The sequence below is a fragment of the Xyrauchen texanus genome, chromosome 21 (assembly GCF_025860055.1).
Source record: "Xyrauchen texanus isolate HMW12.3.18 chromosome 21, RBS_HiC_50CHRs, whole genome shotgun sequence".
Taxonomy (NCBI): domain Eukaryota; kingdom Metazoa; phylum Chordata; class Actinopteri; order Cypriniformes; family Catostomidae; genus Xyrauchen; species Xyrauchen texanus.
The window spans coordinates 8,896,982-8,921,080 of NC_068296.1; the positions used below are offsets into that span (position 1 = coordinate 8,896,982).

Genomic DNA, 24,099 nt, shown 5'->3' on the forward strand with positions numbered 1-24,099 from the left:
GACTACTGAAACTAAGGTCTGACTGTAGAGACACACCAAGATTCCTGACTTGATTTTTAGTTGTTTGACCCCTAGTGTCAAGGTATGCATTCACCTTGAGAACGTCATCTTTGTTTCCAAACACAATGACTTCAGTTTTGTCTTTGTTTAACTGAAGAAAGTTTTGGCACATCCAACTGTTAACTTCATCAATGCATTGCCACAGGGAGTCAATGGGGCTGTAATCGTTAGGTGATAGGGCTAAGTAGATCTGTGTGTCGTCTGCATAGCTGTGGTAAGCAATTTGGTTCTTTCTCATTATTTGGCTCATTGGGAGCATATACAGGTTGAACAGGAGTGGCGCAAGAATTGAGCCTTGAGGGACTCCACATGTCATGGACGTCCACTCAGACTTATGGTCTCCTATACTCACATAATAACCTCTCCCTTCTAAGTATGACCTGAACCATTTTAGGACCATCCCAGAAAGCCCCACCCAGTTTTCCAGCCTGTCAAGAAGTATGTTGTGATCAACAGTGTCAAATGCAGCACTGAGGTCGAGTAGTACCAGTACTGATAATTTGCCTGTATCAGTATTTAAGCGAATATCGTTTATTATCTTTATGAGCGCTGTCTCTGTGCTGTGATGCGATCGGAAACCAGATTGAAAATTGTCAAAGTATCCATTTGAGTTCAAGAATTTGTTCAGCTGATTGAAGACAACTTTTTCAATGATCTTGCCTATGAAATGAAGATTTGAGATCGGTCTATAGTTGCTTAATATGGTCTTATCCAGATTGCTCTTTTTCAAGAGGGGCTTGACAACTGCAGTTTTCAGGGAGTTTGGAAAACTCCCAGAGAGAAGTGAAGAGTTTATCACTTCTAGGAGATCTGCTTCTAAACAGTTGAACACACTTTTGAAAAAAGATGTGGGAAGTGCATCAAGGGCGTAGGTTGATGTTTTAAGGTGCTGTACGGTTTCTTCCAAAATTTTGCCATCAATTTCTTTGAAATCAGACATAGTAACTACTTTCTCAGGTTGTGGTTTGATTTGTCTGACCCCAGCACAACTCAAGGATGTGCTGATCACCTTTCTGATATTATTGATTTTTTCAGAGAAGAAAGAAGCAAACTCATTGCACTTGATGTCTGAGAGCAATTCACTGGGAATCTGGCTTGGGGGTTTGTCAGTCTCTCTACAGTCGCAAAAAGAGTGCGTGTGTTGTTTAAGTTGCTGTTTATAATATTCGAGAAGAAAGTCTGTCTAGCTTTGCCTAGTTCCATATTAAAAGCATGGATGCTGTCTTTGTAGATGTTATAATGGACTACAAGTTTTGTCTTCCGCCACATGCTTCTGCTTTTCTGCATTGTCTTTTCATATTTTGCACTGCTGTTGAGTTTCTCCAAGGCGCTTTTTGTCTGCCACTCTTCTTCCTGACTTTCACAGGAGCAATATCATCAATTACACTTTTAACTTTTGAGTTAAAAGAATCAAGGAGAAAATCAACAGAGTCAGCAGATATACTTGGTGTTAAAGCTATAGCCTTCATAAATAGTACACTAGTGTTCTCATTTAAGCATCTCTTCTTGACAGACACAGATCTAGCTTCAATGGCAGGAGAGATCAATATATCAAAGAAAACACAGAAATGATCAGACAGTGCTACATCCTTAATAACAATCGATGAAATGTTTAGACCCTTACTGATAAGTAAATCTAGAGTGTGTCCATGATTGTGTGTGGGTCCATGTACATGCTGAGTCAGATCAAAAGTTTTTAAAACAGTTATGATTTCTTTTGTCATATTGTTTTCTGCATTATCTATGTGAATGTTAAAGTCTCCAGCAATGGCAAAACAGTCAAACTCTGAGGTAATTGTTGATAACAGTTCTGTAAAGTCCTCAGCTAAGGCTGAGAGTATTTGGAGGCCTGTAAATAATGATAAGTAAAATGCGTGGAGCACCTTTTAACACACTACCCAGATATTCGAAAGACGGGTAATTCCCAAATGATATTTGCTTACATTGATAGACATCTTTAAATAGAGCAGCTAAACCCCCACCTCGTCTACCTTCTCTGCAGACACTCAAATAAGTAAAGTTAGGAGGGGATGTTTCATTAAGGACTGTTGCACTACAGCTGTCTTCTAGCCAAGTTTCATTTAGAAACATAAAATCCAGGTTGTATGTGATAATTAAGTCATTGACTAGAAGTGATTTATTTTTAAGTGAGCGGATGTTTAAAAGTGCTAACTTAACAGTTTTTGTCCCCACAGCAATCTTAGTTTGGGTGTAATAGGCACCAGCTTAGATGGGTTTGCTGTACGGCTTTTGAAGGCCTTAGACTTTCTATGATGTAATCGAACAGCAATAGAGATTGATACAGGCACACTGGGTTCCCGCTTGTTTTTAAACATTTGAGAAAGTTACTGTTATCATAGCAGGGACCCAACACATATCACTGAGAGCTGGTATCAGTTGTTTTTGGTTCACCTCGAGCAGATGGAGGAGGGTGTGAGCCCTGGCGTTGTGGCAGAGGTCGAAGAGCTCTCACAGGAGGAGGGGGAGGGCGAGCTGGGCCCGCAGGTGCTTGAGGGGCCTGACGTTTTTTGCTTGATATCTGGGGGCTTGCAGCAAAAGAGTGGGATAGTTTGGTTCCAGCATACACCTGTTCTTCCATTTTCTCTGAGAAACACAGATGTGGAGATGCGTTCAAAACACTCGAAGGAGCGCAAATGCGATCTAAGGGATCTCAAGATGTATTTAAAGATTGAGTATTAAACTATATTTAACTTGACACAGTGACCTAAACATTTTAGGTTTATGACACAACGCACCCGAGACGCTACACAGGGATGTCTGACGTAGGTGTACATTGACGGGTCCTTAAACAAGCCCTCATATTAACTCTCCCAACTGATTGACAAATTCACTTGTGAAATGGATTGCTGTGAACTGTGTGCCAATGATTGACTTATGATCAATAATATGGTAGTAAACAATACATTGTATTCTAAAACCGCTTTTTGTATCGGCTAATCAATGATGAACTGATCTGCCACAAGAATGTAAAGCATTTTAATTATCTGAATATTTTTTATTATATATATAATTTTTAAATATTTAAAGATAACTATGATTAATTATATATTGATATAAATATGTATAATCATTATATATTGAATTATTGTTATATGAGGGGCTTTCTCAGCAAATATTTGTATATGCAATTAATCGCGATTAATTAATCGGGACACAATGTAATTAATTTGATTAAAAATATTCATTGATTGACAGCCCTACTTTAAACATAGAGTTTGTTTGCAGTAGTACTACGAGACAATACATGGTTCTCAGGGCTTTAAACATGTATGTTAAGATAAAGCTTTACGTTATAACATGAGCTGTGTGGTTCTTTGTGTCTATGGGTTAGCCTATTTCTTTTTTCTCCCCAATTTTGGAACGCCCCCACTACTTAGTATGTCCTCATGGTGGCACCTCAATCCGGGTGGCAGAGAACAAGTGTCAGTTGCCTCTGATTCTGAGACCGTCAATCCGCACATCTTATCACGTGGCTCGCTGTGAATGATACTGCAGAGACTCACAGCTTGTGGAGACTCATGCTACTCTCCGCGATCCACGCTCAACTTACCACGTGGCCCATTGAGAGCGAGAACCCCTAATCATGACCACAAGGAGGTTACCCTCCCTAGCAACCGGGACAATTTGGTTGCTTTGGATACCTGGCTGGAGTCACTCAGCACGCCCTGGATTCGACCTCGCAACTCCAGGGGTGGTAGTCAGCGTCTTTACTCGCTGAGTGTGTAATTATTTAATTGAAAGATTACATGGAGTTTGTGCTTTTATAAATTAATTTGTCACAAAACTCAAGTCTAGAACTTGTGAAAGAAATAGTGAGCAGTTATAGCACCTACATATATATTTAGCTTCAGATACATTTCAACCAAAAACTTGTATGGGAAAAAGGGCAAGTTAATATCTTTTATCATACATATGTATTCTGAGAAGTGCTTTTGGAATTTTTTTGGTTTCTAAATTAGATATATTTTATGGGCATTTCATGTAAATACAAAAGCAAACTTTACCTGACCTTTTGAAGTTACAATGAATTGTTCTGTTTGTTCCTTTGATGAGATCAGTTAAATGATTGGAAGTGAGTCATATAGATATGGTCAGTGTCATATCCTGTGTGATGTAATCAGTAAATTACTCCATATCCAACAAAGGTATTAAAAAAAAACTGGAATGTTTGTGCTTACTAAAACAATTACTATAAAATCTTTAATGACTCAGACACACACTTTACACACACACATTCATGTAAAGATCAGGCATGAAGTTCACTGTTATGGGTTCATTTCCACTTCATTGGGTTGTGCAATGGTTGCATGTTTGTATACGCCCATCACTTCCTCGTTTTGTTCACCCAGTGATTAACATTTACATTTGTAGTTCTCATTTCCAATATTCCAATGACTGTAACATTTCACAAAAATCATTAAAGTTCACGTGCTATAAATATAAAACAGGAAATAGAATATAAATCTTGTTAATTTAGTCACAGTGGTTAAGCTCCATCACCTCATTATTGCACAATTACATATTTTCTTAACACTCACAATCTTCCATTTACTGAACATTAATTACTTGCATCACACACTTAAGCAAGCTAACACTGTCACAGGTTAAATATGTTTGTGATTTTGGACAATATGTATTGAACAACCAGTTCAATACACCCAAAATAAATTGCGATTGTGGAAAAACCTCACGAGTAAATCAGTGGCCATTAAGGAGAATTTGGACACTTAAATGTTTGAATGTCATTGCATTTATTAATGGGGGAGTTTTGTTTAGCTTTTAGAGATTGCCCCCTTTCATGGTTAAACCTACCTGAGCAACCAGAGTGCAGGTTGCAACACATCAGATTACAGAATTGCAAAGCAAGTGTTACGTTTGAAATGATCAAATAGATTAGAAATGAACACAAAAATGTTGTGACAAAATGTTAGCGGAACATGTCCATAGTTAATGTGATGATCTATACCTCTGTGAATTTGAGGGGAACTGACTCATAAATCCACTAAAATGTGATTCAAATGAACAAATATACATTTTTGGAACTATTAAAGTTTTTTTTTTTTTTTTTTTTTGATTTTGCGATATTCTGACCATTGAATCTTAATGAAATCAGCCTAAATAATAAAAAACACTAGGCCTGTGTGAATAACCTCCATCTAAGCCAAGAAAAAATAAATAAAAACTCAAAGAAAATACAGAGTTAAATGAAAATAACAAACACTGATGATCATAAAATTATAAATTCCCACATCCTCTAAGATCACATGAAATCATAAAATCATATGTCAAACATGATACTCATGGTTTTTGACACTCTTATGACTGATGACTAAATGGGCTTTTATGAGAAGTATTTTTCTCCCATATATTTCACATTTCATATATTGTATTTGGAGTATTTTGAAGCCAATCATCTCCAATCCACTTTTGATGGTTGTCAAAACTGACTGAATATTCCAAGACTAATTCCGTTCTTTCATATTCATTACGAAAAGACCCTATTTACTTCCTTAATACATATTCCTGATGTTTTTTCTCATTGAAAATAATAAAAAAAAAAACATTACGTAAGTGAAATGCATTGTAAACAGCAACAAAGGTTGAACCTTTCTCTTCACTAAATCTGCAGGTCTATAACAGCAGGTGAGACATTGTTAGAAGTAACAACACTATTGGTGTGACACTGAGCGCTTGTGATCCACTCATACGGAGCTCATATCGAATAACAGTTCTCTTATAAACCCCTTCTGAAGACTCACATCTGTATAACCCTTCATGAGTTGCATTCATACTCTCAATGAGATACAAACAGCCGGCATCGGTGTGAACACACTCCTCGCTTGTTTTGCCATGGTACCAGTGGTACGTGGCATGATAGGATAATATTGGGCAGAGCAGGAAGGTTCTAGAGGATTCTGGGATGGTTTGCACTGATGCTTTATCCCTTAAATCAGTTCTTGATTTAGCGACTTCAGGTGTATCTGAGGAATAGATTAAAACTATTTAACTGTTCTAAAACCTAAACACAACTTTGCTAAAGCATGGCTCATCCTTGTGTAATACAGAAACTCCATCATATTCCCTATCAGCTGCTATTGATATCAAAACTGGGCGGCAGAGTTACACATACTGTATCTAAGTTAATAGCAGCCAAACTGGACTGAGCTTGAAAGCAAAAATTGCAAATATCAATGCAAAATTTCAGTTACATTTACATTCAAATGTACATTTATTAATTTATCAAACATTCAATAATAGAAACATAGAAAATCTTAACTTACGGCAATCAGTTTGATCCTGGATGGATTCTCTGAAAAATAGGACAGGTTACTGAGATGAGACCTGCAATCAACTAAAATGAATATTTATTTGTATAAATATGTTTTTGATATGATTGTTGACTCATCAGTGTTTGTTGGAAACATTTGTGTGTGGGTGGAGGAGGGGGTTAACATTCAGGTAATTCAAATTGTGTACAAATGTTTCCAAAATGTGTTACTCATTTTCAAACTTCTCATTTAAATGTGTTAAATGTGTGGTTGAGTTGTCACCGCAGGTTTTTTTGTCTCTATGAAGCGCTGTCAATCACTATTACTATTACTCATACTTGGGGTTAGGGGGTTTAGAAAAGATCAATCAAAAGTAACTTGATTTGTTATGTTTTATAGTTTAATACTATATGTAGGATTAGTGGTTTGTTCAAATCACTAACAGTATGAGCAATAGTGATGTTAATGCTTGCCTTTGCAAACATCACTACGATGAGCTACATTAAAAGCTAATCTTTGGTTTTCATTTTTGTGTCATGCTGAAAATGGGTGAATAGGAAGGAAACAGATATGCATCACTGCAAAATGCGGTCTTACGATGTGGGAGGGGCGCACTGCACACTGTTCCATATGCAGTAGGGGTCTCTGGATAGGACACATGCATTACAATCATTTCCATACACTTCACACCTCTGCAGGTCGATCTTTGCCAACTCATTACTAGAACTAACATACAGATGCTTCTAAAAAATAAAGACACAACACAAAACGGTTATAAAACTTTAATAAACAATATAAAAGCTTGTAAACATAAATATTTTTAAATATACGGGTCATACCAAACTGTCCAACACCATGCTGGTAATGTGCGTTCCATGCGGAAACGGCCGAAACTCCGCAATGACAAAGACGGGGCGTTGACCACGCTCTTCTAAGACTTTATGGACCCCTCCACTTTCTGTGAGAAAAAAATGCTCAATTTTAGAATCACTACAGGACGCATTTTAAAAATGCATAATCCGTTTATGACACACTAGACTGGTTCCAAAAAAAACCCTTGAGATTTGCATGAGAGACAGTCCATTTTCAGTTTCTATTTAATAATTTAATAACATAATTTCAGTCACTAGGGTTTGGAACAGAGCTACTGCATATTCTGATGCATTTTGACTTGTCAAATCAGTTTGATACTTTGCTATACTCTCATAGAAAGCATTCTGTGTCATCTGACTAACATGCAAATGCTAAGAACTCATTATTCCAGTAATTGCATGTGCCTTCTATTTGGTGAACCAACAAATGTAGAATATCAACAAACAAAACAAAAATCAATTGAAAGATAATGCAAGCATTCACACAGAACAGAATCTTTAAACGCAACAAAAACTGAACAGAAAAGCCCTGCGCTAGGGTTAGAGTGACCAAATATAGTTGTTAAATCCTTCAACAAAATGACAAATTTTCAGTTCTTACCAGTAACTGTTATATGTCACTGGCTAGTTGGTTGATGCTCGTAACCACAAGTAATAAAGTGATACATATACATCCTGCCTCAACTTAAACTTAACAAACAGCATTGACCAACACTATGTCATGCCTTTCAGAGCAGCTCATAGTTGCACTCCTGTCTAATTTCTCAACCAGTATGCAATCACACATTGTAAAACTTTACGCAATTAAGTTCCGTTCCATCATAGTGACCGATAGGGTTAGGAATCTAGAACTGGCTCTGAATAAGGCATGTAACAAAAGCATACAACGATGCCCTTGATATGAAACGATGCTCTTTGACTCAATTCTTAAAGACTGAGGAATCAACCCTGATTCATGATTGTTATAGGTTTGAATCTGTCTTACGCTCTGAATCACTATGAGCAGTTGTTGACTTACTGATCTGCAAGTCATTATTTTCATTATGTCCCATTTAAAATGAAGCACGAATTGTTAATCTGTTGTGTTGTATGCACTTAAAACTTGAGACTTAAATCAGAATAATTTTCTGTCAGGTTGATCATATGACAACAGTTAAAAATACACATTCAGAAGAGTTTTGTTGAAACAAATGGTACTTTAAATCATATTTAAACAAGTTGTAGTATAGTAGTTTGGTTTAGTGTACACTATGGACTAATTATTTGGATTCCTGGGCAGGCAGGGGACTTTTAATCCAAAGTACTAAAATAATCAGTTGAATCTGAACCAGAATCATTCAATTCTTTACATTTCCCAAATATTGCGATGCACGTACCTAGAGCCAGAAACAGCACTGTATGGTTGGGTAATCTGTCCACCTGAATGTGAGTGTAGTGATGGTGTTTAAACAACAGGGGACCGTTCTCTGGCATCACCCAATCCTTCATCTCTGGACGCTCTTTCATAAACTTCAATGTGTCACTGCTTAGACGAGTACTGTCTGGAACACACTACAAGAAAGACGAGGAGTTGGAAAAGAAGAGGAACAATGGAAAAGAACAGTTTTCTATGTCGGCCTATGGAGCACAACAGTAGCGAGGTTTCCATCCAAGTTTCAAATTTAATTGAATACTCACGGTTTAGAGCACACAGAAAAAACTCTGTAAAGAAATGCGTCTCATGTTTTTGAGCGTTCTGGGAGCACTATGTGTGCGCGCTCCTCCATCCTCGTGACTTTACCGTGCAAATCTATAATACGTTTTTCAGAAGTGTCAATAAACTTGCTCTTCGCCACAGTTTGTATTCGACTTATTAAACTCTTTGCAGGCTTTCCAAGATGACCAGAGCAACATTTCTGATGCAATGATTGGTCCTCTGTTTACTCACGTTATAAATTAATTATTCAGTCACATGACTTTTATGATGCGCATCTTGTATTCCTAATAAATTCAATAGGAGAACATTCGGTAAATGTGTTTCCATCATAGTTTATGCGCATTTCTTCTTATCAAATTAAAATTCATCAACCTCAGTCGAGCATGTATGTTTTTTATGCGCATTTTGGAGATTTTATTAGGTGTTTCCATTCAGCAGTTTTTATGCGATGTCCCAAAATGTGCAGAAAAATACGTGGATGGAAACCCAGCAAGTAAAACACATATTTAAAATCTCCACAGCAAAATAGATTTTTGTGATGACGTATAAACTTTTCAACACATACTTACTATGCAAAAAGAAGAAGAAAAAAAAACAATTGATCAACCCCCGTTTCTAGCACCCAAGTCAAACATGGTGACTACGGCAAAGATATGATGTCATAACGTTTGGTCATGAGACAAGCAAGAAACAATGAGGTTCAATGTTATTGATATCCAACCTGCACCATAGCTGTCATATTTAATTTGAGCACTGGACTACGGAGTTGACCAAACTTAAATTTCAGTTCTTCACACAAAGTTATCATATGGCTTCAGAAGGCTTGGAATATAGTGCGTGAGTCAGTTGAACTATTTTACGGTGGTGTTATGGTGATTTTTGTCTATTTTGACTCACCATTCACCTAAAATTTCTCCTTTTGTGTATCACGGAAAGAAGAAAAGTCATATGGGTGTAGAACAACATGATGGTGAGTAAATAATGACAGATTTGTACTTTTTGGGTGAATCCTTTTAACATTACTGGAGCACATGACAGGCTTAACTAACAATTTGAACCTGCTCTATTGTTGAGTGATAGGAGAAATCTCACCAATCCAGGCTGGTGATTCACAGGACGTTTCATGCTGGACTTGAATTCAGAGTGATTGAAGACATTGCTGATTTCAGTCATGTTATAAACACACACTGCACTCATGTTCCTGGAAGATAGAAACAAATAGTTCAGGCCGTCACATGAAAGCACACGTACTGTACAAACACCGGAGCTGCACCTTTTATTATTTTACACAGTGTCTGTCTAATCATACAGGTTGGGAATGATATATATATATATATATATATATATATATATATATATATATATATATATATATATATATATATATATATATGAGATAACAGAATTGTCTGGGTGAAATATTTCTTTACCATTTTATATTGTTGTGACTCCAAAGTATATAGTTACACACAATGACCATCTAAATTTTAAAATTCTTTGGAACACATAAAATGAAGTCTGGCTTTTGTCTTACCAATAGTTTCTGAACAAGCCGTAAATTTTTATGTCATTGTCTTTTTCTACTGTGTCGACGTCTATCAGCTGAGTGAAGCGATATCCTCCTTCCTCGTCTCCACAGAACAAACGGGCATAAATCATCGACGTCCAGCTGGACTGAAGCTCATCTTTAGGTCCACCTTTGTCATTCTGAAAGACATTATGACATATTATTTCATTTTGAATAAAGGAGACAAAGAATGCACATTAACCATTATAATTTATAATACTGTATTATGTGATATGTATACAGTGCATCAAGGAGCTGGACATTTACAAGTATTTATGTTCTCTTGCTGGCAATAAGGTGATTTTATATAATACTATGTTTTCAAATGTTTTGGAACAGATACAGAGTTTGACTTCACTATGTATTTGTATTATTCTGTGTTTCACACGTGGTACTTTTAGAAATGTAAATATTTGCCGATCTTAAGTCATGTGAATAAGTACATACAGAGATAGTCTGTAAGGCAAACTTTGAAGCAGGACATAAGAACTTTTTAATTGATCCTAAGCATTGTAACCAAAATAGCTCTTGTAAAACAGGGGTGATAAGTTCTCTAGACTTTGTTAATTAATGTAACGTGAACGTTTTAAATCTAATTTTGTGTTTTTATCAAATGTATGTTCCTGTACCTCAACTGGAAGAGCAAGGCACTGACAATGACAAAGCCATAGTCAGGTGGCACAAGATCTGGGCTGGTAACCAAAAGTTTGCACTATTTTCATGAGTGCGCAAAGCGCTACGACCATGTGCAAAATCTTATCCAGTTTTCGTGAGAGTGCTAATTATAAGTGCAATTTCCGTGCCAACACAAAGCGCAATAGGTGTGGTTGGGAATGTTTGTGCTACTGTGGGTATATGCACACAAACTGTGGGTGTATTGTAAATAAATTAAGTGCCGCAAAACGCTATTTTCCAAAGAATTTGGTTGTTGTGCTAAGATGTTTCAGTTCCACCTCTTCAAGCGCAAAGTCCAAATTCAGTTCCCGGATTTGCAGTTTGGAAATTTCAACAGCAGGTGGTATTAAAGTTAGTCCAAATTCTGAAATGACAGAACATCTAATATTGTCCTTGATGATTGCTGTTGAAGCCGTTTTTTGAAGAAGAAAAAAAAAGAGAGATTTGTTACATTTTCTGGAGGTCATGGCTTATTTGTTCAATTCTTCTTATTATTTCTATTGTTATGTTTAAGTCACTGCAAAAGGGGCTGGTGGAAGGAGAAAGTAAAATGTTTGGATTTGGTATGAGGTTTTTTGCACTTCATTATTTTGATTATATTTTCGTTTCGTTTGAAGTGTAATTTGAATATAGAGATATTTTTGGATACATTTTTTTCATGTTTCAGTAAATTAATTAAATTTTTCAAATTCAATGTGGGCCGGTAGAACTAAAGTGCGTGCCGATACGATCACTGTTAATACTAGTTATGATTTGTGTGTCAGTAAATGAAATTGATTAATAATATTTACATTCTCTATAATTTAACGGCACCTACATCCTTATCCTGAACCCCATTTTCCATGCTTATAAAGGAAAGTGTCCCATTTAACAAGGATGGCCAAAATATTAAAAATCCATCTTTTTATTCCTCCAATTCATTGCAATTACACTACCAACTTATTATGAATGTACGGTCTTTGTTTATATCACTGCTGCTTGACAGGGAGTGGACTGTATAGGACAGAGAATAACCTCCATTGACCAGATTAGCACATTGTGCACTTGATTTCGCCAAACCCACTTGCGCCTAGACTTAGTGCATGCTCACATGAAAATACCCAAATGTCCATTGACTTTGCGCATTTCAGTTAAGGTATTGCACTGTGCTTAGCGCTGCACAGTTAAAATAGGGCCCCGGGTCTCTCCCGGGAGACTGTAATCATTTAAATGTAATAAGTGAAATGTAATTTGCTTTGGATAAAAACCATCTGCTACATGACTAAAACTTACACTGTCAGGTAGCAATTCAATGTAAATATGTTTGACATGCATTATCAGCACCTGCTGTTCTAATAAAAGACATTTGGCCTTCAGCCTAAATGTGGTTCTGAGTTACTGAGAAATGTATCCATATTAAACATGTGGAGGTGCAGGTGTTTGTCAAGCATAACACCTTAGAATTTAAAATGTAGCACATTTAAAAGGGTGAACGGGTGCAGAGGAAGTAAACTTTTGCATACTTATTCTGTTCAGAGACTGATTTGTAAGGCTGGATTTAGCACGGTTCGGATGTCTGGCTGTTTTGAGACTAAGAATCAGCAGATAACTGTGTCCACTTGGCCAATTTACAGAAACAAAAACTAAGAGTTGTGTCAGTTTCTACGGGCTACCTTGTCAATGGATCACTTCTGTTTTGCAGTTTATAACTAATAACTCATAATAAACTAATAATAGATTATAACGTGATGGATCACGACTTATTGAATCATAATATATGTCACTGTGCATTTATTATTGTGAAGATAATTGGCAATATGCAACTTTATTAGTAAGAAAGAGTTGGTTTTTGTGTGAGATAAAGATGGATTGAAGTGAACAGAAAGTGAGAGAGGAAGTAATGAGTCTTCGCCCCATTAAACACTGCAACAAAAATAAATTTTTGATTTGTTTTGGCTTGCTTTCCAATATAAATATCTAAAACTTCTTTAAAACAATGTACATTTTCTTTAGAAGCTGGGGGCGTTGACACTTATTTCATATACAAAGATGTTACCCAATCATGGCAGTGGGGGGTTAATGCTTTTATTTGAATAGATTCAGACAATGCATGATTTGTCCATGACAAGGAATAATGAGACAGACAGACAGACAGACAGACAGACAGACAGATATAATTATTTCCTTTGTGGTGAATTTATTGGCATAGAAATCACAACAAGCATACCGTAAATTAACAATCAAGTATAATTTTAAACACAGATCTCCTTCTCAGTCAAAACCCGGCAGCATTAAATCTGTATTAATGCATCATATCTAACAATAATTCAGTGAAGATGTTGAAACAACTAAGAAATGTACTTTGTACCTCTAATAATGTTTCCCTTGTACCTGGATTATCTGTATATGAAGTAATTATACATAGTTGTGAAAAAGGTCTTCATTCAGAGAATGCTTCAGCCACAATCAGCAATTAGACAAGAAATGTGAGATGCAGCCGTTTTCTTCAGGATTAAAGCACATGTTTCATTTTACAAGATTTATTTTGTCCTTTAATCTTATGAAAAATAATCGGATCATAATTAACCAGTTAAAACCAGCTGCATTTAAAAATAAGTGTTTCACTCCGGAACAACTAAAAATCACTTTCTTACGGTTTTAGTTTACGTTCTGCTAAAATATTCATTTAGTTTTTGTTCCTTGAACCGTTTTATGACCATGACTCAAACACTCGACTGATGTTTTCAGATCAGGACCATAATATCAGGACTCGTAAACAATAACAAGAACATTAACATTTTGACTTGTTACTTCTCTAATTTATAGTTTTTGTTTTTTGTGGATCTAAACAGCTGATCTGGGATGCAACCAAACACAAGCTTAGTTTATCAAAACAGGAACTGCATCACTTCATGTTAAACACTGGGATAATTCCACTCACCATGCAGCTCTGAGACACTTGAGGAATCCACAGGTCAGATTCTAAATCTTTACTGGCACTTTTGTTTTTTTCTGTGAAGAATGTATAAACTTTGTCCTGGTTACGGCCTGTACCAGCGATCAACTTCACAAAGTTCTGCTCTATATATCACAGAGAAAATAAATGCAGTTTTCATTAACCTGAACTCATTTCAGTGAAAGAGTGACACCGTGTCCCAACTAGACGCAGACACAGAAATAGAAGCCAAGCGATCACTTGTCGCTGTCGGGGCTGGTTAGGAAAAAAAAATCTGATTATAATGGAAATGATACCTTTTATAGCGTGTCATAGCGCGTCTTGTTAGGACAGCGTGAAACTCCTTGTGGCTATGAAACCGTGTAGATGTCATTGGTATTATGAATGGTAAAGTAGGGCTGCACAATTAATCAAATAAATTATCGAGATTACAATTACAGCTGCCACAATCGTGCAGTTCTATTGTATATCATAGTTTAATTTCTCACCTATTTGGGCTGAATGAGGCCAGATCACCCGTGTATCCATGCTGTTAATCCTGTACAATCCCATGTTAGACTTGGTAAAGTACAGCATATTACCTGACAGGACAAATAAAAATACAGAATGTCATATTTAGCATGTAACAAACAAGACCAGAATTTCACAGAGATTTGGGGATGGACTTTTTTTTTTACTTGGCCCAGTAAGCGACCACCTAGTAACCACCCAGAACACCCTAGCAACCACATAGCAACGCATATTGTGTTCAGCTAATAGGGATGTACAAAACTACACTTTTTTTAAATTGAATAGTAAATTAGTTACAAAAGTGCTGTTTTAATGACCGTAGCAGCAGCACTTTAACCATGTGAGTCTCCATGTATACATGCGTGGATGTTGTATTTTGACTTTGCTATAAGCAATGCATAATTTAAATTCATTTAAACCTACTGATCTCTGTCCAGGAGACTGTGCTGTAAGTAAAGGGTTAAACTTTTGATGCACGATGTCATGTGACCAAACAACATGGTGCCGACCACAGCGGATTTTGTCTTTGGGAGAAACACCAACTAAACTACATCTGGTAAGACACCTAATCACGTGTTTACACTGAAACCTGCTTGAGTCAAAAGATTAGAGTCTCTAGTTTCATCCAATTTACCATTTTAAAGAAACGCCACGCTGATAAACATAATGTACACTAATGTGAACTTAAGCACATCTTTTCCTAAGATATCCTATATTTAATGTGCATTATCACAATGAAAATAAATGGGTTCATCCAAAAGCTGAAATGTTTTCCTTTCAGAGGTAATGGAGTAAGGATGAATATAAGGTGCATTTCAAACTCTTCTGTGACCAGTGCAGACAAAAAGCACACTAGAAGTCATTCACTAAATAGGGAGCAAGGGACCATCCTATAGCTCTCTATGCAGCCAAGTGCATTCACTACTAAAATCTGACCAAAAGTTCAGTTTCAGGCTTCAGATGATGTTTGCACAACTTATATTTATTAGGTGCTACTAGTTACAAATCAAACAGCAAATGGAAATGCATAGAGCAGTCACGTTTGGGCCTCAGGAGTTTAAAGAGGATGAATTTAGTAATCTTTATTATCTTGCGAATGTTGCATTGTACTGAGATACTTTAAGGTTGTTTTCTACTTTGCTGAAATTCACACATGCAGCAGTTTATATTCCATGACATCTCTGGAGAGGGTTTTAGCATGCAGACAGTCAGCCAGTACAGACCCACTTGTGTTTTCGAAACATGAAGTAAGAAATAACGTATAGTCAGCCAGTCTGTCTGAATGTACATTATCCTACTTATTACACAGCTACTTGGAAAATTCAGTAAATAAATAGACATAAAATATTGATTTGAGTTGTAATTTTATTATCAAAATAAAAGAACGTGTAGTTATTCAAGAGACCTGAAACTACCACAATTAACCATTTAGAATCAAGTTTTCCAGGGAGCCATGTAATAAACTAAAAAAAAATCTAGATAAACTGACTACTCATCTTCACTGATTACTAATCGACAAGTCATTTGTTGGACAAGTATCAACATTCAGCTAACCGAAGGATCTGCAGGAAGTCTTTAACCTTAGGTTAGCATTAGCATCTACAGAGTTATATATGGAGAAACATTCTAGACAACAGCACACATGGTTTAGTTCTTCATTCAGTTCCTCTTAGTCATCTCATACAGTCAGCTTATTGTGGAAATCGATGGACTAAAATAAACCAGAATTCACATGTTTCACACGCAAATATTTGCATACTTTATGAAGAATTTTGGGGTCACAGTAAAAACCATTAAGTATTATTTTTTCCCCCTTTTAGGATCATACTGATTCCAAAGACATGATGCTAAACATTAACAGCCAGTTATATATGTTGTATCAGCCAACAGCAGAACAGCTCAGATGTCATTGTATGAACTGCATGTTGGCTGCACTACTGGTTTCTGCTTTTGTGACATCAAACTGGCCTGTTTTGCGACATGTTGGCAATATCGAAAGACAAACGTGACACTCTGTGTGTCATCATCGCATGGAGCTTCATAAAGTTCAATGTATTTCTATAGAGCTTTTCACATACCGTATATGGTTTCAAAGCAGTTTTACAAAGAAAAGAGCATTGCAAACCCCCAGTAAGCCGAAGGTGAAAATGGCAAGGAAGAACTCTCCAAGTTAGAGATGGATATTAATTATATCTCAAACCTAGGGATGGGCATTGAGTAAATTTGTAAGCTAGTACTCGAACATATAAAAACGAGTAATCAATTATTTGAAATGTAGAATTCAAGTTCAACCAAGCAACAAGCTCTAGATTCAAAAATGGAAGAAAAAAAAAACTTTTGCACTCACACATAGAAACATATTTTACATTATTGCGATACAATCACTTATGGCAATAATGGCAGAATTTTCTTTTTGGGTGAACTATCAGTAAGGTTTAGGTGAGAGAATCTGTTTCATTGTTGCCCATGGCAGGCAAAGGCACAATAGAAAATATACAGTAATTGCAATATTCAAGTAGTGTTTTTACTAGTCAAATATTTAAAGCTGAACGAGTATTCGATTAATCGATCATTCATGCACATCCCTACTAAAACCATGTGGCTTGTTAAGGACAGGTGTGCTATTACTTTGAGATCAGATTTATGATTTTCACCTTCCCATAGACTTACATTGAAGGAGGGATCTGAGCCATAGTTAGGGCACAGAATATAATACAGACTTGTGTGTGGAATCTATTTAACCAACCATTTAACCACCCAGAACACCCTAGCAACCTCATATCAACCCCTAGCAATCATCAATAACTTCCTAGCTTTGTGGCAGTGTGTTTTGTAAAGGCAAACAGCACTCTAATTTTCTTTAATCTAATAACTTAAAATGAATAAACAATGGTTATTTTTTCACAATGACACAATCCACTTTTAATCAAATGTACAGTATAAAAACATATGTATACAAAAAATGCCCAGTGCTCAATAGTCATACTCACTGCCAGTGCATAATACATACCAATCAATAATGATGGCTCATTAATATCTAGTACATATTCTGATTTAAAGGCGTCAGTCAGGGAATAGTTTGAGGCCTGGAACAGAAGAGGTGACTCATAACTTAAAACTTAGTAAGAACAGAAGATTAAAAGGTTTCTGTAAAAACAGGACATACCATATGATAGCACCTTGTAGAATACGTGTTTGTTCTACAGAGGAATAGGAAATTTCCATTAACACCCTCTTTGAGCAAAGAGATGTTGTATGTACAGTCCTGAAATTCAACATATTGAGAGTTAGACAGGTATCTTAAATGTGCTTAAATGAGTTTAAATGTGAAAAACAAACAAAAAAAGCTATTCCAAAAGGCAACATAACATATAAAACCAGAATAGATGAATATTTTGCTACTGCGGTTTAAAGGTTCCCCACACATTTTGACCAATACATTTCTGTGACTTTTTCAGAGATTTCTGAGATGTGAAGCCAAATGTATTCATTGTATGGACTGAGTACAACCTAAAAGGGTTAAATTAATAAATTCAGCTATATTGTTTTCTTTAATCTATTAGACAGAGTTTTTGAGGAACAATTAGTGTAATTTGTATTTCATGTATTTTAATGATGTCCTGTCAATATGCTATTGTATTTATGGAACAATATTTGTACATCGGTTAATCTTGTCTTTTTATTGTTGTAGGTTGGATGTCATACGGTTTCATGTGATTTTGTGACCATGTGAGTTGAATGGCTCACATGTGGCTTATGGCTTAATATGGCCCCATGGTTTGGAATTGTAATCAATCACTGAGGAAAGTCACCTGTGACCAGATTTTATGTTTATGACTTCTGCCATAAACTCACAACAGTTTTGCATTTGGTGGTGTATGTCCTCCTTTTTTTTTTTGCTTCTTTTGCACATATTGTAAACAAATATCTCCTAGCAGTATCTACTTGCATAAGCTTGTAGTCATACTGTATCTACAAACCCATAAATATTTTAAAGAAGAAAATAACTAGAAAAAAATATTACAAATGAAATTACTTTTCATTACATTTCCAGGCCTTTAAAATGTTCAAATCCTCTGATTTCCAGATTTCAATGACCGTGGGAACCTTGAAATCAAAAAGCTCTTGCTCTTGCCTTAAAAGGTTCATACTTACAGTGGATGGATACTTACTGAATTATCTTTACATTCCTCCTTAGCGGGCATTTTCACCTAAACAAAGATCCAAACAGATAAAACACAAGTCAGACAAAATTTCGAAAAAACAAGCACTGCTTCAAGTCCAGTGCCGATCGGTCTGCGCAGCGCTACATGAAGTCGAACACACCTAGCCACCTTATTTTTCAAACTTATATTTCAGACTTATTATGCAAAACTAGGGCACCACTATAATCAACCTTGAATGTGGACCACTTCCGGTATAAGCCCCTTCCAGCTATTTCAGCTATACTATAATACTACATTATGCTGCTTTATATTACAGGCTAGCAATAAATGTCGACGTATTGTTATTATTTATTACGATTTTTGTAAACTCATTGGTTTTGAACGTATATAGTTTATCACATTTTGCCATCGTTTAATCACACACACTGTTGCACTGGCAGAATGAATAAAATCAGGCGCTGACAGGACAGTTCTCCTCGCTGTCTTGACTCGCCTCCATAAACTTTACACAACCAGCAGAGAGAAGAAATATGACGGGAAAATGCTGCTTCAACTTGAAATTATGACATACCTGTTTGTAGATTAATGATGTATTGATGGAATACAGGTTATCGGAACCTCCAGCCCAAATAAGTCCAGAGCTCTTGACAAGTTTAACTGTATTCATATGATTGTGTTCAAAATTCAACAAGATTACACCTGAGAAAGAAAGAGAGAGAGAGAGAGATTTGGCAACAGCTAAATTGGCAGGATACCTGAATAAAGTGAGCGACCCTAAACTTAGGAAAGTCCTGAGCATGTACAGACTCAGTGAACACACACTGAGCATAGAGACAGGCAGACACAGACAGACCTGGCTGCCGAAGGAAGAGCGACTGTGTCCTCACTGCACAGAGAACCAAGTGGAAACAGAACTACACTTTTTGACATCCTGCCCCAATTATACAAATATTAGAGACACTTTCTATCCCCTTTTTACAACCTACCAGAAAGACTTCCACCAAAAATCAAATATGGACAAACTCCCACTCCTGCTAGGAGAAAGCCCAGCAAGCTCAAGCCTGGCTGCCAGGTACATGAGGTCCTGTCACATAGAAAGAGCCTCCTGCAGGACAGAGCTACCAACCATATGCCTAGAAACACTATTATAACTATTAGAAAATTAAACTTTTTATTGCAATGTTTATTTCCATGTTAAAAAATTTTTTTTTAAAAAAATAAAAACTACTTTATTTTTATTTATTTATTTATTTTATAATTATTTACTTATTTGTATTGTATACTGTTATGAATGCTTTGGCAATGTAAAGATTTATTTTACCATGCCAATAAAGCTATTTGAATCTTGAATCTTGAAGAGAGAGAGAGAGAGAGAGAGAGAGAGAGAGAGAGAGAGAGAGAGAGAGAGAGAGAGAGATTCTATATGATGCTTTGGCAACATTGTTTTTTGAAACTTTCATGCCAATAAATCCCGTTGAATTGAATCGAGAGAGAGAGAGAGAGTCTACTGTGTGAGTGGAGTGTTTAGTTCAGTGGAAAATTCACAGTAAAACCAGTTGAAGTCAGTTGAAGTCAGAAGTTTACATACACTTAGGTTGAAGTCATTAAACCTCATTTTTTTAACCACTCCACAGATTTAATATTAGCAAACTATAGTTTTGGCAAGTCATTTAGGACATCTACTCTGTGCATGACTCAAGTAATTTTTCCAACAATTGTTTCCATACAGATTGTTTTCATTTGAATTGACTATATCACAATTCCAGTGGGTCAGAAGTTTATACACACTTTAGTTAACTGTGCCTTTAAGCAGTTTGTAAAATTCCAGAAAATGATGCCAAGCCTTTAGACAATTAGCTAATTAGCTTCCGATAGGCTAATTGGAGTCAATTAGAAGTGTACCTGTGGATGTATTTTAAGGCCTACCTTCATACCACTTTGCTTGGCATCATGGGAATATCAAAAGAAATCAGTGAATACCTCAGAAAAAAAACCTCCACAAGTCATCCTTGGGAGCAATTTCCAAATGCCTGAAGGTACCATGTTCATCTGTACAAACAATAGTACACAAGTATAAACACTATAGGAGCATGCAGCCATCATACCGCTCAGGAAGGGGACGCATTCTGTCTCCTAGAGATGAATGTAGTTTGGTGTGAAAAGTGCAAATCAATCCCAGAACAACAGCAAAGGACCTTGCTGGAGGAAACAGTTGGACAAGTATCTATATCCACAGTAAAACGAGTCCTACATCTACATAACCTGAAAGGCTGCACAGCAAGGAAGAAGTCACTGCTCCAAAACCACCATAAAAAAGACAGATTACCGTTTGCAAGTGCACATTGGGACAAAGACCTTCCTTTCTGGTGAAATGTCCTCTAGTCTGATTAAACAAATATTGAACAGTTTGGCCATAATGACCATCGTTAAGCTTGGAGGAAAAACAGTGAGGCTTGGAAGCCAAAGAACACCATTCCAACCGTTAAGCATTCCAAGGGTGGCAGCATCATGTTGTGGGGGTGCTTTGCTGCAGGAGGGACTGGTGCACTTCACAAAATAGATGGCATCATGAGGAAGGAAAATTATGTGGATTTATTAAAGTAACTTCTCAAGACATCAGCCAGGAAGTTACAGCTTGGTAGCAAATGGTTCTTCCAAATGGACAATGACCCAAAGCATACCTCCAAAGTTGTGGCAAAACGGCTTAAGGACAACAAAGTCAAGGGTAAGAAGCTTGTGGACCGCTACCCAAAAAGTTTGACCCAAGTTTAAAGGCAATGCCTCCAAATACTAACAGTGTATGTAAACTTGTGACCCACTGAGAATGTGATGAAAGAAATAAAAGCTGATATAAATCATTCTCACTACTATCATTCTGACATTTCACATTCTTAAAATAAAGTGGTGAAACTAACTGACCTAAGACAGGGAATGTGTTCTACGATTAAAAGTCAGGAATTGTGAAAAACTGTGTTTACTTGTATTTGGCCAAGTTGTAAACTTCTGATTTCAACTTTGTTACACCCAAATGCAATGTTCTGTGTGAGAGAGATAAGCTTCCCAATGACAAATGTGAGAAGTTCTGTCAAAATACGTATGAGAATGAAGACACATGAAACCTGTGAATATTTTAAGTCTGTTTTCATTTGACATCTGGTCATAAATCTACAAACATACATCAGCGAAAACAAATAATAAAGACAGAAGTCACTAGTAATAAAGTTTTTGCTGTGTGTATACAGTCTATACACACACTTTCTAGATTATACACAAGTTGATTTTTTTTCACCAAATGTCTGGTGAATTGTATTAAATCTCACTTTTGGCCATTATTATTTTAACATAATATTGATGGCTAATATCTATTTCATTCTAACATTACATTAAGGATAGGCTAAATCAACTAATATCAATGGTTACGTGTCTTCTTTGCCGAATCAGGCAGTTTCACAAATTAAAAATAATGATAAAATAGCAGCTCACCTTGGTCTGTTAGCTTTACTCGAGCATCATGTCTTGCTGAGACAAAACATGAAAACCACATGAACAGCACACACAAACACGTCAAGTCCATCTTACTTATGAGAGAGAGAGCTCGTTAATGCTTGTCCTCATTGACTAGATTGTATTTTAGAGAGGCGGAGCAACACAGTTGAGCAATGACAAACATATCTCTGTAATTATCTCCTGCCTTCTGTCCTAAAGAACTCCCGATAATTCACGTTTGCGATCTTTACACATAACTGAGATAAAAAGTTAAACGCGTGAATATTTAAAAAAAAATATGTATCGTTCGGCAATAAGTGGTAGTGGTGTGTTGTGCCGCTAGGTGGCAGTCAAAAACCATCTGAAATCAATAGAGCGGCCGCGATAAGAAGGGAAGACGATTTTCAGGGGTGATGGTGATGGTGATATACCACACGTAGATGATATTTTATTATTCGTCTCCGACCCCCACTAGATATATGCATTCATTACTTATCTATGATTCAGATCTCTTATTTCAAGCAATTTGATAGCATAGTGAAGTCATTCATTTGTAATGGTAAGCGTCCTAGATTGAGTTTTAATAAGTTACATAGGCCGATTGACAAAGGTGGTCTAGGCCTACCCAAGATTTTGTTTTATTATTATGCATTTGGTCTCAGACATTTGGCTCAGTGGTCACTGCCACCTGAGAGAGCCCCTTCCTGGTTTTGTATTGAACAGGAAGTTCTTTCCCCTGTTTCTCCATTGCAAAGCCTTCAAACTGATCGGAGAGGTTAAGTTACTCCCCGTTATCTCGCATTTGCACTCGGTATGGACAAAAGTGTCCAGAGTGTTTAATTTGGACATTTCTTTAAATGTTGCCTCGAGCATAGGCCTATGCCTGAACCCTAAATGTATTAATATGTCCCTTTTCTGCTGGACAGATTGGATTGTGAGGGGGGTTACTACACTCGGTGAGCTATGTGAGAGTGGAGTGTTGAGATCCTTTGAAAATTTGTTTCAGCAGTTTGGGATTCCCAGATCTCAGTTCTATAGGTATCTACAGCTTCGCCACCTACTCTGTACTGTTTTTGGGAGTAGTAAGCCACCCCCCACCCCCCTGCTTTTGGAGAAAAAAAGGTGGGGGTTAAATGTTAATTGATGTTGATTCTATGTATATATGTTGTTTTTCTTTTTTATATTTCTATGAATCAATACAAAAATATTAATTGAAAATAAAAGTTGTTTTAGGCCTGTATAAGCCACAAAAACAAAAACAAAAAAACTTTCATGCTTTGCATGTAAACAAATAAAAAGATAAAAGTTAGTGTGAAATTGTCATCTGGTTTACATGTAGGGTACAGCGGGGTTAAATACTCCTGGGTAAAAGTTATATTTGATTTGATTTTCTCCCAAAACACTAAATAGCAACAAAAACTACTACAGCACTTTTCTAAACATTGGTCACTATGCACAGCAATATTTTCCTGAACCTAAATTACAGATGAGATTGAACTGCGAAGAACCTCACTGGTCTCTGCCTGCTTCACCTCGGTCTTTTGATGGACTACGATCTTATAATGGAATCCATAGTCTAACAATTGCCAACAAAACCCTTTATCAGTCAATTACCAAGGACAATTGCATCTATGTGAACTTCTGCAGTTAAAATAGGATGGACTTCAAAGATATTAGTCATTAATCCTACAGTTCATACAAAATCTTTGTTTAAACACTGACCCTTAACACTTACTTAGTTTAATAATTTTAAACCATGACTTGCACTATACATAATTAATATGGGCATTATATTCATGACGTTAGCCAGAGGGGAACTGGCCCCCACAGTGAGTCTGGTTT

At 36.5% G+C, this 24,099-nt stretch overlaps 1 protein-coding gene across 1 annotated transcript; it reads right to left on the minus strand.

Annotated features, from left to right (window-relative positions):
* Positions 1–1,924: 1,924 nt before the first annotated feature.
* Positions 1,925–22,400, minus strand: LOC127661569 (semaphorin-7A). Its single transcript, XM_052152331.1, has 14 exons — positions 22,255–22,400; positions 19,343–19,470; positions 18,778–18,816; positions 17,772–17,870; positions 17,616–17,691; positions 14,584–14,676; positions 14,081–14,220; positions 10,453–10,625; positions 10,011–10,119; positions 8,599–8,773; positions 7,190–7,308; positions 6,948–7,093; positions 6,363–6,391; positions 1,925–6,062 (listed from the first exon to the last, which is right to left on the minus strand). The coding sequence occupies exons 1-14, from the start codon at positions 22,343–22,345 to the stop codon at positions 5,713–5,715; spliced, it is 1,767 nt and encodes a 588-aa protein (XP_052008291.1). The 5' UTR covers positions 22,346–22,400; the 3' UTR covers positions 1,925–5,712.
* Positions 22,401–24,099: the final 1,699 nt, after the last annotated feature.